Source organism: Amblyomma americanum, chromosome 11, assembly GCF_052857255.1.
Source record: "Amblyomma americanum isolate KBUSLIRL-KWMA chromosome 11, ASM5285725v1, whole genome shotgun sequence".
NCBI lineage: Eukaryota > Metazoa > Arthropoda > Arachnida > Ixodida > Ixodidae > Amblyomma > Amblyomma americanum.
Genome location: NC_135507.1, coordinates 13,565,333 through 13,578,176, shown reverse-complemented (window position 1 = coordinate 13,578,176; position 12,844 = coordinate 13,565,333). Strand labels below are relative to the sequence as shown.

General features: G+C 48.5%; 1 protein-coding gene across 1 annotated transcript in view; it reads left to right on the top strand.

The window, feature by feature from the left end:
* Positions 1 to 234: 234 nt before the first annotated feature.
* LOC144110922 (uncharacterized) overlaps positions 235 to 12,844 on the top strand; it is a 33,010-nt gene continuing 20,400 nt past the window's right edge. Inside the window, exons 1-5 of the mRNA XM_077643990.1 lie at positions 235 to 392; positions 5,451 to 5,611; positions 8,154 to 8,304; positions 10,635 to 10,851; positions 11,293 to 11,347. Coding sequence (XP_077500116.1) covers positions 263 to 392; positions 5,451 to 5,611; positions 8,154 to 8,304; positions 10,635 to 10,851; positions 11,293 to 11,347 — 714 coding nt within the window. The 5' untranslated portion in view covers positions 235 to 262. The remainder of the gene's footprint in view (positions 393 to 5,450; positions 5,612 to 8,153; positions 8,305 to 10,634; positions 10,852 to 11,292; positions 11,348 to 12,844) is intronic.

The window sequence follows — 12,844 nt, the reverse complement described above, 5'->3', positions numbered from 1 at the left end:
TTTCAGTTCGCGTTCATTGCGCTCGCCCCGCCCATCTCTCCCTTCTTCTCACTCACGTGACTGTCGAGAGGGGGACATGAGCAGGCCTTATAAGGTAGCGATGAAGGAATCACGATGGGACAATTGGGAGCGAGACGACGCAGGCGCCAGCTTTTCGTGAGACCTTCGCCATTTCGACCTGTGCGTTCGCACTGTCTGGACTGCTCCATATTTGTTCCCTGTTCTGGAAGCTCTCCTTATACGCATCTTTTCTGCATTAGTGATGGAAAAGGAAGCGACTTGTAGCAATGACAGCAGTGACGAGGGATTGGCCGTTACGGTAAAAAGAGAACGGACTTATTCGTCAAGCAGCAGTGACTACATCGCCCAGGGACGCCCAAGCTGCCGTCGCGGTAAGTTGCCTTCGATGATATTCTGCCAGAGTGGCCTACATTCTTTTACTCCTTGGGTCATCAAGGACACGGTAATACCATGACCGCACAGTGCTGCCTGTCGTGTAGGTTCAACGATATGGGAATGCTTTTCTCGCCCGGCGTCCCTTGGCCTGTCAGTAGCGTCCAGTTCGAAACGAATCTGGCCATTTCTGCTCAACTTGGTTGGTGAAGCCGTTTCAAAAAATTTAATAGTGATCGCGTATTAACTGCAAGAAAATACAATTAGAGAAGCTTACGCAATGGAAACAGCCAGTTATTATCTTATTATCGTGAAACCATCAACGCAGGGATGACGCCCCGCGTGACGGAAGCACGATTGTGTGTGTTACGGTAAGGTTATAGTGAGCGCTTGTGTGTGAAATAATTGGACACGGGTGTGAGGAAAGGGCGCCTCGTTACAGCTTTTTGGGGAGCTTCACCCTTCCAAAGGAAGCTGCATCGACGCATCATCCCTAGGGATGTCGCGCAGCGCGTTTCCAAGAAGCTTACCGAAAGCATTCGTCCTTAGTTCCAATCTCGCATTATTTCTAGACTATAAAAGTTCCAAGGAGCGCGTCTCGGTGCTTTTGAAGCAAAAAGATTCGCTACGCTAGGTAAAGCAGACTTCGGGAAGACAGCGAAACGACTTTGACCGATGTTTACCCCACCCAAGGATTGCCGTGTATGAGCACATGTATTATAGTTACGATGCCCAACTCTTAACTCCTGACCATCACCCATGACCATTATTTGACCTTTAACTTTGGGTTACCGTTGGGGTGACCTTTGATCTTAGGAAAAAAGATGGGGTGATGTGAAGTCACGTGATGACTAACCATGTGTGCAGAAGCTATTCGCTGAATTCCAGGGACAATGTCCTAGATGGCGATGGATTTGAGCGAAGGAAGGGCGCATAACTGGCTCCCTGGATATGCGGACGCCTCATTCGTACTTTCATACATGTGGCGGTGGTGAGAGAGATGTGGCCTGAATAGATTAGCGCAGACAGTGTTGCGTCACTGTAGCTGTAGCTGTACCGCAGCGTTCATTTGGTGATCAACCATTAACTGCATGCCACCTTCCGGGGTGGCAGGGAGGGGGCACTGCTTATAGAGTGTGCGGAACGCAATCAAAGCAGACTTTTGCAGTTTGAGACCAACGCCACGAATATGAAAGCGAGATTGAGGTCTCCACTTACTCACGGAGCCGAAATTGCGACTTTCCTTTCATGAAAATGAAACAGCCTTTGCAAAGTTGTCAACGCCAATGAACTGTAGGAACGCTATCGGCTCACTTGATTTGTTTGGTTTTTGAGGAAATGAAATGGCACAGTAATAGGTCTCACCTATCCCGGTGTACACCCGAACCGTACCGTAAAGGGAGAGATAAAGGAGGGAGGGAAAGAAGAAAGAGAGAACAGAAAATTGAAAGTCGGATTTTCAGCAAAGACGCCGATAGCTGTATCTCCGTGCTACTAGTGGCGCATGCGCAGTAGTGACTAGGGAGCGAGAGAGAGGAATAACCGCGGCGAGCCGCGCGTTGTGACGTCATGTTCCTCTTCGGAGTACCGCCACGGCGAAATCGCAACTTCGCGGCCACTAAAGCGTTCGCTTTTAGAGCGACAGCTGTCCGAGTCCATTGTATTCATTGGCGTTGGCGTTCACAACGTTCAAGACGCCGATAATTTTGAGGAAAGGAATAGCGCTGAAGTGGCTCCCTGGGTCAGTGGACGCCTTAGCCGTGCTTTGAGGTACGTTGCGGTGATCAGAAAGAGAGAGAGAGAGAGCGAGATGTGGGCTTCATGCATTAGCACTGACAACGTTATGGCAGACACGTGGCACAGAAGCAATAGGCCGCAGCGTTCAGCAAACCTTGCCATCAACCATTAACTGCCACCTGCCAGTGTGGCAGGGTGGGCGCGCTGCCTCTCCAGTGCGCGGAACGCACTCAACGTTACAGACGCCAAGCCGTGTTTAGTTGCCCAACGCACCATACCTTTCGCTCTCTATCCATGTTCAGCACTAGTTAAGCGACAACTAAGTGTTCTGTGCAGAGTGCATGTAAGGACAACTCAAGTTTTCTGTCTCCGGATTTTCTGAACGGGGGACTTAAGAGCCCTTTCATGGGTTGAACGCTTTCCTCGGCGTCGGCCTCTACCTCGGCGTAGCCGGTAGAGCGAACGAGAAAGGCAACGGTGGAATAAGGTACGGCGATAGCATAGACCAAACGAGTAGAAGAGCGGAAGATGGTTTGGTTCTAGGTTTTATGCTGTTTACCGTCCCAAAGGAGATCAGGTTCAGCAAGCAGTTTTTGTCGCGGTATTATCTTTTGGTTAAATTTTACGGTCGATTAAAAATTTAAAAACTTTTTAAATTCAGGATTCCCACGTCTAAAACTTCGTAATGAAAACAGTTTCTCTCTGAGAACCACACGAAAACAAATCTGCTAATTTACCAAATCCGCCAACGCAAACATTGCACAAGTTGCTAAACTACTTTACGACATTCCGCATTTGCTGTAATTGCGAAGCTACACATTTGTAAAACCTTTTCAGGATTCCGCGATCCATTCCCGTTTCTATCTTGAAATTCACGGCCTCTAACAAACAAGCAATTTTCTCTGAATTGGTATAAAAAATTGCTGATGGCCTAGCTTCGTTAAGCCGCGATATACGCAGCGAAAGCGCGCAGACTTCATCAAAAGAGTGCATTCACTAGATGCGGCATCATTCACACTTGAAGCTTGAGCCGTCGTGGCGGAGTGGTAGCGTCTCCGATAGATGCCGCCACCGAATAAGTTAGTTAGCGGTTAAGCGGCGACTTCTAGGGTTCTTGTCACAACCCTGTGAACGCTGCAGCCTGTTGCTGTAGTGCCGCGTGTCTGCCACAACGTTGTCGGTGCTAATGCATGCAGCCCACATCATTCTCTCTCTCATCACCTCAATCTACCTCAAAGCGAGATTCGTCCACTGACCCAGGGAGCCAGTCATGAGTCCTTCCTTTTAAATCATTGGGATCTTAATAATAATAATAATTGGTTTTGAGGGGAAAGGAAATGGCGCAGTATCTGTCTCATATATCGTTGGACATCTGAACCGCGTCGTAAGGGAAGGGATGAAGGAGAGGGTGAAAGAAGAAAGGAAGAAACAGGTGCCATAGTGGAGGGCTCCAGAATAATTTCGACCACCTGGGGATCATTAACGTGCAATACCTCATACCTGATACCTGATTAATGTCTGCAGCGGGTACTTGGACATAAGATATTAAACTTTTTTATGGAGTGTTGCGGTGTGTTTGGCATGCAGCACTCTGGGACGGGTCAGCTCGGTATTTCCCTTCCGCCGGGATCGGCCTATTAGTGCGCCGCGTCTTTTCTTTCACTCTCTGCTCTCCTATCCTTCACCCCTCCTACTTTCAGCACGCGGCAGCGAGCGTGACTCGGCTTGAGCCAGGAGGCAGGCCCGTGCTCTTTCGATTTCGTTCTTCTGCTCAGATACATGTCAGTCAGTCAGTCATTAACGTGCACTGACATCGCACAGCACACGGGCGCCTTTGCGTTTCGCCTCGATCGATATGCAGCCGCTGAGGTCGGGTTCGAAACGGGAACTCCGCACCACGTGAGGATCTTTAACGTGTACTGAGATCGGCTGAGATCGCACAACACACGGGTACCTTTATGAGTTTTGCCTCCATCGAAACGCCAAGGAAATGTTGGTTGTAGACTGGACTCAATGAACATTCTCTTGGCAAACAGAGTTTGCATACACGTAGCTCCAGTACCCAAGAACATGTCCACCCACTCCCATTAATGCCGAAATACAGCCCAGAATGAATTACATGACAAATGACAGCGAGAGTGGTAAGGCAGTCGACGTAGACGAGGCCCTATTTCCCTCCCCACTTGGAAACGCAGAGGCAGCTATCGTAGTAAAATCCAACTGCCAAAAACTCGTCTCCCTTTCCATACAAAACTCTACCATACAAGAGGCCTAAGTGACTGCGATAGCCCTGGCCATACCGCACGGGAATGCTACCGGCCGATAGTACCACATCGTGGCCGACTCACAAGCGGCTTGTCAGGTCCTCCCTGCAGGCAAGGCACATAAATATTCCTCCCGCTAGTCACAGCAACACCGAGTCTAATACATCCATCAAATATCAGATAACATGAACCCCCGCGTACAAAGTCTTGGAAGGAAATTAGGTCGCGAACGGCCTAGTTCGAGATTACACAAGCCGAGGGGCCCTTAATCCGATCTCCCCCAACCATTCTCGAATCCAACCAATGTTCACAGTATACAACACAAGACTCCACCATCACCGCCCCATGTGTTAATCTCTACCGCCACCTCCAAAACAACTGACTGCTGGAAGGCTCTCTTTTGAAAGGGAAATGCCAATTCTTTCTTAAGTTTTATCTGACTTAGCTGTGTGGCTGCAAAAATCATTGAAGGTAGCGGTGCTCCTATTCAAGTTGAAACACACAGCTCATGCCCGCCTTGGCCGGCCTCCGTCCCACCTTCAGCTCACTGTCAGCATGTACCTGCCTATGAATGATCAGTGCGCGCTCTGTCATGAAATCTTTGAGCAAGCAGCACTCGCCTGTTCCCCTTGCACGTGGGAGATGCAGGAAAATTGATGGTAACAGACTTTGCCTCTGAGGGTGAACTTCTTTATTCCGAAGCACAGCGCTAGCTGCTGGAAACATGCGGGAAAATGGGGGGGGGGGGGAGGCGGGGGGGGAAGAGTGCTCGAACATCGCTTGACCATGTACTAAATGGTCGCCGGACCTGCGCACACTGATGCGAAAGGCTTTGAACACCAAGAAAAGATCAAGTACTCGTTTTAAAGAAGCATTCGGCAAGCTCACTTGTCCTGCGACTCCACAAAACTGGAGCTGTCCTTGTGTTATATAACAAGAACGGTATACTATAGAGTCTGACTCTTAAGAGATTCTGCTGTAAAGACAGACAGCGGATGCCTGTCTCGAGAAAAAGTTTTTCAGAAAGCACAAGCCGTCACATATGCACTGACGCAGGCCGAAAACGGAAAGCCAGCGGAGGCGGATGCATAGGACAACGACGAGCCCGGACGTGTGAAAGCGAGAAGCAAAATCCAGAGACGAGCGACTCGGATGCCGTAACTACGGCTATGCATCACGAATCGGGGACGGCGGATGTGAAGCCGCTTGGCGCCAAGGTGAGTGTGACAGCGATTCCACCACGCGTCCGGGGACACTGCCATCCGGATGGGCAGCGTACCACTCCGCCAAGCCCTCGCTGCTTCCCCGATGTCATTAGGCGCGGATGCTGTCGAGGGTAAAGAATGCCAAACTTCCAGAAGTGGTAGGACTAAATGTATCGCTTCCAGCCAAAAATTGCCAGGGCACTTCAGTCTCCTTACACACAGAAATGCGAAAGCATAGAACTTTGAAAAATGCGGATTTTTTCCACGAAGTAGTGCAAGATCTATTTATATTTGTTATGTTTGATCTTTTACTTTCTTCTTCATTTTTGTTTCCTTTCACTTCTTTTATTGTTTCTTGTATTTCTTTTATTTGTTAATTTTACTTATCCCGTCCAAGTACTATGTCGACGTCCATGACTATTGTGTCGTCAAAGTGTAAAAATTTTGTAACTTCAATTCATCGACCAAATGTTTTCTATAGCACGATCTCATCACGCACTACCTAACAAAGTCAAAGTTGTCCACATTTATCTTCACAGAACGACGTAATCGTGCGGAGAATGTTTTAATAATAATAATTGGTTTTGGGGGAAAGGAAATGGCGCAGTATCTGTCTCATATATCGTTGGACACCTGAACCGCGCCGTAAGGGAAGGGATAAAGGAGGGAGTGAAAATTTGCTGACAAGGAATTCGGGACACAGCCATCTAATGTTTTCGCATTAGAAACAGCCACTTTAACATGGCACCTCGTTATGTAATTCAAGGGTGGCACGTTTTAGAGGGAGGGTATTTCTCCTGGATATTATTCGAGTCGAGGATCTTTAGCAGCTGAAGGATTTAGTTTTCATTGGAGAACTACCACGCACTCGAGAGACGCAGGTTCCATCCTGGCCGCGGCGGTCGCATTTCGGTGGAGGCTAAATACTAGGGACCTCATCCTCCTGTAGGGAACGCCTCGCTGCTTTCTAGAGTCCGCCTTTTAAACGACTTGGCCACATTGTTATATTTCGCAGAGGTGTTCTAAATGCCTGCAGCATTGGTCGTCTATGACTGCTTGCAACCTTCCTGAGAGCTTCATGTTTGAGCGCCAGCACCCCGCGCGTCCTTCCTTCTTGCTCCAACCTCCACGCTCCTCGCTTTGTTTTAATGCAGTAACACTAGAGTTATCTTCACGCCATAACCTCGCTGACGACTGGTCTGACGGCGTAAGTTTCCTCTTTGGCTGAGACGGTGATAACTGCACCGGATGTCGTGTGTCCACAAAGGACAATTCAAAGAGTGCCACCCACTGCAAGCAAATTCAAACCACTCAATGCAAAGTAGATTCTGGAGGATTGTGCGACAGCAGTTTGCCGTCCTGATCGTTAAAAACTGGCATAAGTCTAGAATGTGGTGATATTGAAAAAATGCGAAAGCATCCTTTGACCTAATGGCCTTTACCATAAAGACCGTTCACATAAAAGCCTTCAACCGAAAGTGCTTTAACCAGAAGGCCTTTACACTGAATGCATTCACCTTAAAAGACTTTTGTCCTAAAGGACTTCACCATATGCCTATGACGTCACTATCACTAGGTGCATGTCTCAGTGCGTATACTCATTTACTAATTGTCCTTTTCTTGCTGCGTGACGACTTGATATCGAAGGAACTCCAAAGCTCTCGCCTTGCATCCAAAGCGAAAAAGTTATGATACGTGTGCAGTACACCTTAGAGCACCTCTCCCTTCAGGAGTGCACGTATACTCCTGATAAGGCCCTCAAAATTGACATGACGAGAAAATGGCTACGTGTAGCCATACGCTCAGATTTGTTTTATGGTTGGTTTATGGGTGTTTAACGTCCCAAAGCGACTCAGGTTATGAGGGACGCCGCAGTGAAGGGATCCGGAAATTTCGACCACCTGGGGTTCTTTAACATGCACTGACATCGCACACCACACGGGCCTCTAGAATATCGCCTCCACCGAAATTCGACCGCCGAGGCCGGTATCGAACCTGCCTCTTTCGGGCTGGCAGCCGAGCGCCATAACCACTCAGCCACCGCGGGGGCTGTCATACGCTCATGTGATCTCATGCAGTTGTCCTGGTGGGCCTGGCTACGCCTTGAGAAATGCACAGGCCGGGGAGTGAGCACCCTAGGCGACGTTATTGTGTCACGTGATCTGTGGTCAGATTATTACATAGCTGAAAATAACGTGACATTATCACGCTATCTACATACGCGGCGTGTGTTCTGGCAGAAGAAGAGCGTTATTTTCGGTTTCGACATATCCCAATTCCCAGACCATTCCGATCTGACACCTTCCTCCGTGCAGTTGTAATAGTATTAAGTTATTATTGAGTCGATCACCCTGTTATTGAGTCTTAAAAGGAGTCTATTACACGAAAGTACTCGTGCTGAGTAGAGCTCACGAATACTATGCCCATTTTCTTCTGCTCGGTGAGGCATCATTAGTAGGCTTAATTTATAGCTCCGTTAGTAGAGTTTCTCTCTGCAGTTCAAGTTTTGCAGAGGCTAGCGCATTGTGACCTGTGCTCGTCGTCCCTGCTACAGGTCGAAGAGGAAACCGATGCTCTTTCCAATGCCTACGTGTCCAGCATCATGCCGGACATGAGCACCGTAGTGCAAGCAGCGAGCGATGTTCCATCTAGTGCTGGCCACCAACACCGCTGCGGCGAACCCAGCACGAAGAAGAGACGCCGCGGTGAGTGAGAGCTGTGCGCCACTTGCGCTGTCCGGTGCACTCCTGTCGGCCAATTAAAATCCGAGGTAGGCAGTGTTATTTTCGTCCCGGACGATACACATATCCGAAGCAGGTCTCCAAGTCGAACAACCTGTAGTCTCTGGACCAATGTAGGTAAAAGAAGTTGGCAGAACGGATTCGTTACTGATGTGAACAGGATGGTAAAACCCTTCACCTTAGGTCCTATTATGAAAAGGATGTATGCCTCGAACCGTGTCCGTAGGGGGTCCCTTTATGTAGAGCCGGAAAGCTTCTAAGCTCTGCCAGAGAATAGTGCAGACCTATTAGCGTGGGCGAACACCAAAATATGGAATGTCTATTGTGCACTTGCACCCGCAGATGCTCTCCCCACCTAACCACATAGCTACCACTTCACGTGCATAGCATGCAGCTGGTAATCCGGTTTTTCGTATTGCCTTTAACATGGTTAGCACTGTACTTTCCCAGGAGCACATGTAGACGCAATCCTAAAGCTATAGATCCTCGCTCTGATGCTCGTCACAATACGCGCATGGGTGTGCGTGTTTGCATTTGAGCCGTTAGTGCTCGACCCCTTGTGAAATAGGTGGCTGCACAGAGCAAACCTGGCCCACAGATACGGGATGCCGCAGTCAATGTATTTGTCCTGCACTTAGAATCAGCGAAAAGGGGCAAATGCTTATGGTAGTGGGGTTGTATATGTACTGACGCGGAGTCCTATATGTGTGCAGACATGTATGCTTGGCTCATCCTGACGCCAGAGTGACCGCCATGCAAGTGCACAGTGTCATGGCGCCAATAAATGAAGTTCCAGTCGCAAAAAATCTTACCGAATCGCGCCCAAACTGTGACAATTTGTCCAGTATGTTTGCGGAAACGACAGATGATTTTTCTGTAGTATTGTGCTATTTTTCTGCAGCAATCCAGTATTTATAATTGATACTTCTCTGTTTTTCTTTCCGGTAGGACAAGGGACAGCACAATAGTACTGAAAATTTCATTCTCACCACAAAATGTTTTTTTACTAAAGTTCAAGGCCGAAATACAGCAGAAATCTGCTGTAATGGCAGAAATTTTTCAGCTGTGTTGTTATACTGGTTGCGTCTTTTATCCTACCCACTTAACAAGTGCAGCGCTAAGTGTGCGCAGGCGCGGTCTCCATGACGTCATGCAACATTGCAAAGAGGTTGCCATGGTTGTTGCGTATTATTTGCCTAATAATTATTGACGGTTTGCCCCACGACCGTGTACTTTTCGTTGTCAGGGCGGTGGTGGTTGCGGCCTGCCACTTCTAATGTGCTAGCGGATTCAGCCCTACACTCTGGGTATCGGGTTGTGTCTTCTACAAAGTGATAGCACTGCGGTCGTCTTTCTCCCGCTAACAGTAACGACACTCCTTGTTTTCTCATCATCTGACGCATGAGTGATTTGCCAAGTCCTCCCCTATGCTGACAAGGCGAATTTGATACAACTGGGCAGCCCTCCCAGTGCACCCCCATTTCCTGTACAAAACCCCATACATGTCCGCTGGAGACGTTACGACTACCGATAGTTTTTGACAGAAGCAGCACATCGTGTTTTCCTGCGTTTTAAAATATCTGTATCTCATCCACGCGTAACTGAGGATTGCCAGCACAAATATGTATTAATCATTATAAGTGATAAATCATTTGTATACCGTGTAAGGTAGAGCCGCTAACAATATGTTTCCCACGTTGTCAGTACTTGGTCTAAGGTAAAAAAGGTATTAAACGCTTTTCGATGTCCGTCAAGAAGTTTAGCGTCGTAACTTTCACAGCGAATCAGCAGAGATTTTTAAAAAATGGTTTGCATTGCCATAACCATCCCTGTTAATAATACAGAACGCAGAGGCATGTGCAATAGTGCAACGCCACAGCGCTGGCTTTTGTCTTTATACCTGGACTGCAAGGATAAAAAAATAATGACGTTCAACACGAAGCCTCTAGATCAGCATGTGTTGGAGGCGGATTTTAAAAACTGTTTCATATTGCATAGAATTTTCTATCAGTCTGAACTCTTAACTACTTCTTTTGCCACATTGGGCTTGGTTCATACTTAGGGAGACGCCACAACGCCTGTTGCTGGAAGTCGACTTAAGTTTGTGCGCGGTTCTCTCATTGCGGTGCTAAAAAGATCGGAACCCGTGGGAAATGGCACAGCTCGAAGGAATTGTAAAAGAGAAAACTGGCGCAAATGAAAAGAACTGTGCAGGGAACAAATGGCGCAGCTTAAGAGAATGGTACTGCTGCCTGGCGCCACCATCATTTGTTGTGGTTGGCCATCCGTTGCAGGAGCTGCCTGGCAGTGGACCGTCAGACGCCAGAAGCTACCGAGTATTGAGGACACATGCACGGTGGACAGGACGCCACCTGGTCCCCTGGGAGAACTGCTGCCCGCGGGCACCTGCCTTCGGAGGCCGCCAGGCTTCTTGGTGCAGCACATCGCTAACGTTATCCACAAGAGTCCGCGGAAAATGTTGCGCGTGCAACACATCTACGAGGCACTGAGGTGAGCCCCCTCTTCGCACGAACGATCTAGAAGGTATCTTGCCTGATCGCGAAGACCTCAGGTTGCATCACCGTCTCCTAAGTGTTTCAATGCTTATTGAACTAGCCAAAAATGACGAATCCAGACATTTCGTGTCCCCCAGTCCTACACCTTCCCCTTGCTAAGTTCTGGGGGTCCCCCGGCTCAGTATGGTCACGTGGGGTCCTGACGGACTGCGCCGCGTCACGGAGACTGTACGAAGCAGCAGTCCGGTCATTTCAGGCATTTTGTCTAGCGTGTGAGCGGCTCTCTTCAAGATGTGCCAAACTTAAAACTTCCTTAACGAACTGCGCTTCTCAGTACGAGTGATATGAGCAACACATGTAGCTCGATAACTAAAGTTACTCTGAATGGTCGCTCGTCATTTGGGTGTTCTCTCTAACCTGTCTCCCCAATGCGCAGGAACAAGTTCCCGTTCTTCCGCTTCGTGGATAAGGACGCCCACGCCACATTTAAGGTGAGCGAAGCTGGGAAAGAGAGAAATGGGAAAAGTGAATGAGAAGGGCCTTTCCTGGACAAGACTACTTTTTTACAATGTATTTAAAACCACCGACATGCTGGTTTACGTAGTGGAGGTTACTTGAAAGGAGAAAAGGAACAGAAAAAATATTCTGCAAAAGATATTTACAGGAAAGTATTCTACTAACGGGAGCTGCTATTATAGCAGCTTCTCTATTTCATCAGACCTACCTTCTTGTTATTCCTCTTGTTGTCTTTCTATCCTTTTGAAGTCATTGAGGTGATATACATAGCCACTTAACTATGCGGTGGTGTACGTAGTTATGAGCTAAAGATGGCCATGTACCCAATGTTCGCTTACAAAGAAATCCAAGCAATCTATCATTATCTAGCTGAGGTTAGACCACTATTGTTGCTCAACTGGGGATGATGATAAACCTTTATTTGCCATCAGAATGGAGGCCCCCTACTCCCTACCTCCGGCACGCAGGCCGAGGGGCAGGGGCCGGGACCTCCGCTACTAGAGACAGGCAAGGAGTTTCTGACTCCTCGCGGCAGCTATCGCCAGATGGACCGCTTTCTTCTGCACGACGGGGTCCGTGCTTTGCAGAAGGGTTTCCCAGGCCTCTCTACTGTCTATGTTCTCTCGGAACCCTGGAGAATCCGCACATTCCCAAATCACATGGTCGAGGGTCCCCCTCTCCCCACACTTCCTACACTTATCATCAATATCCTCATCTTTTTAAGACATGTGATGCCCACACTGGGTGTATGAAATTGTTTGCCTGTAGTCTCCTCCAAGCCGTAGCCTCCGTGTTAGTGAGCTCTTTGTCCGGGGGAGGAAAGAGTCTCCTGTTTAGTTTGTAATTTTCCACTATTTCTGTGTACTTTTTCAGTCTCTCGTCCAGTTCCTTGCTATCGGGCGGTCCTGCCGCGGCTCGGAAGTAGAGATCTCGAGCAAGGGCGTTTGCCGCCTCGTTTCCTGGAACTGCCTCGTGGGCTGGTGTCCAAACGAGACTAATATTTCTATTTATTCTGCATCCCTCTAGGATTCGCAGTGCTTCCTGAGTTATTCTGCCTCGGGCATAATTTTGGATAGCAGTCTTGCTATCGCTAATTATGTATTGTGCCTCCGTTCCCACGCAAGCGAGCGCTATTGCAACTTCTTCAGCCGACTCTGGATTTCGACTGCGTATGGTTGTGGAAGAGACAGCTGTACCCCGGCCACTAACGACCGTTGCCACCGCTGCTCCCAGTTTCCCGCAAGCCGCATCCGTGTAGACCACTGCTTTCTCATTCATTTCGCCGAAGCGTTTGGTGAGCGCCTCAGCTCTCTTTCCCCTCCTTGCTTTGTTAAATGTAGGGTGCATGTTTCTGGGTAAAGGATCTACCCTGATCTTTTCTCTGATGTCCCTTGGGATGTCCCGCTTTACTAGAATACCCCTGTCTGTCTGGAGTCCTACCATGCTTAGAATCGCCCTTCCTGTGTTTGATT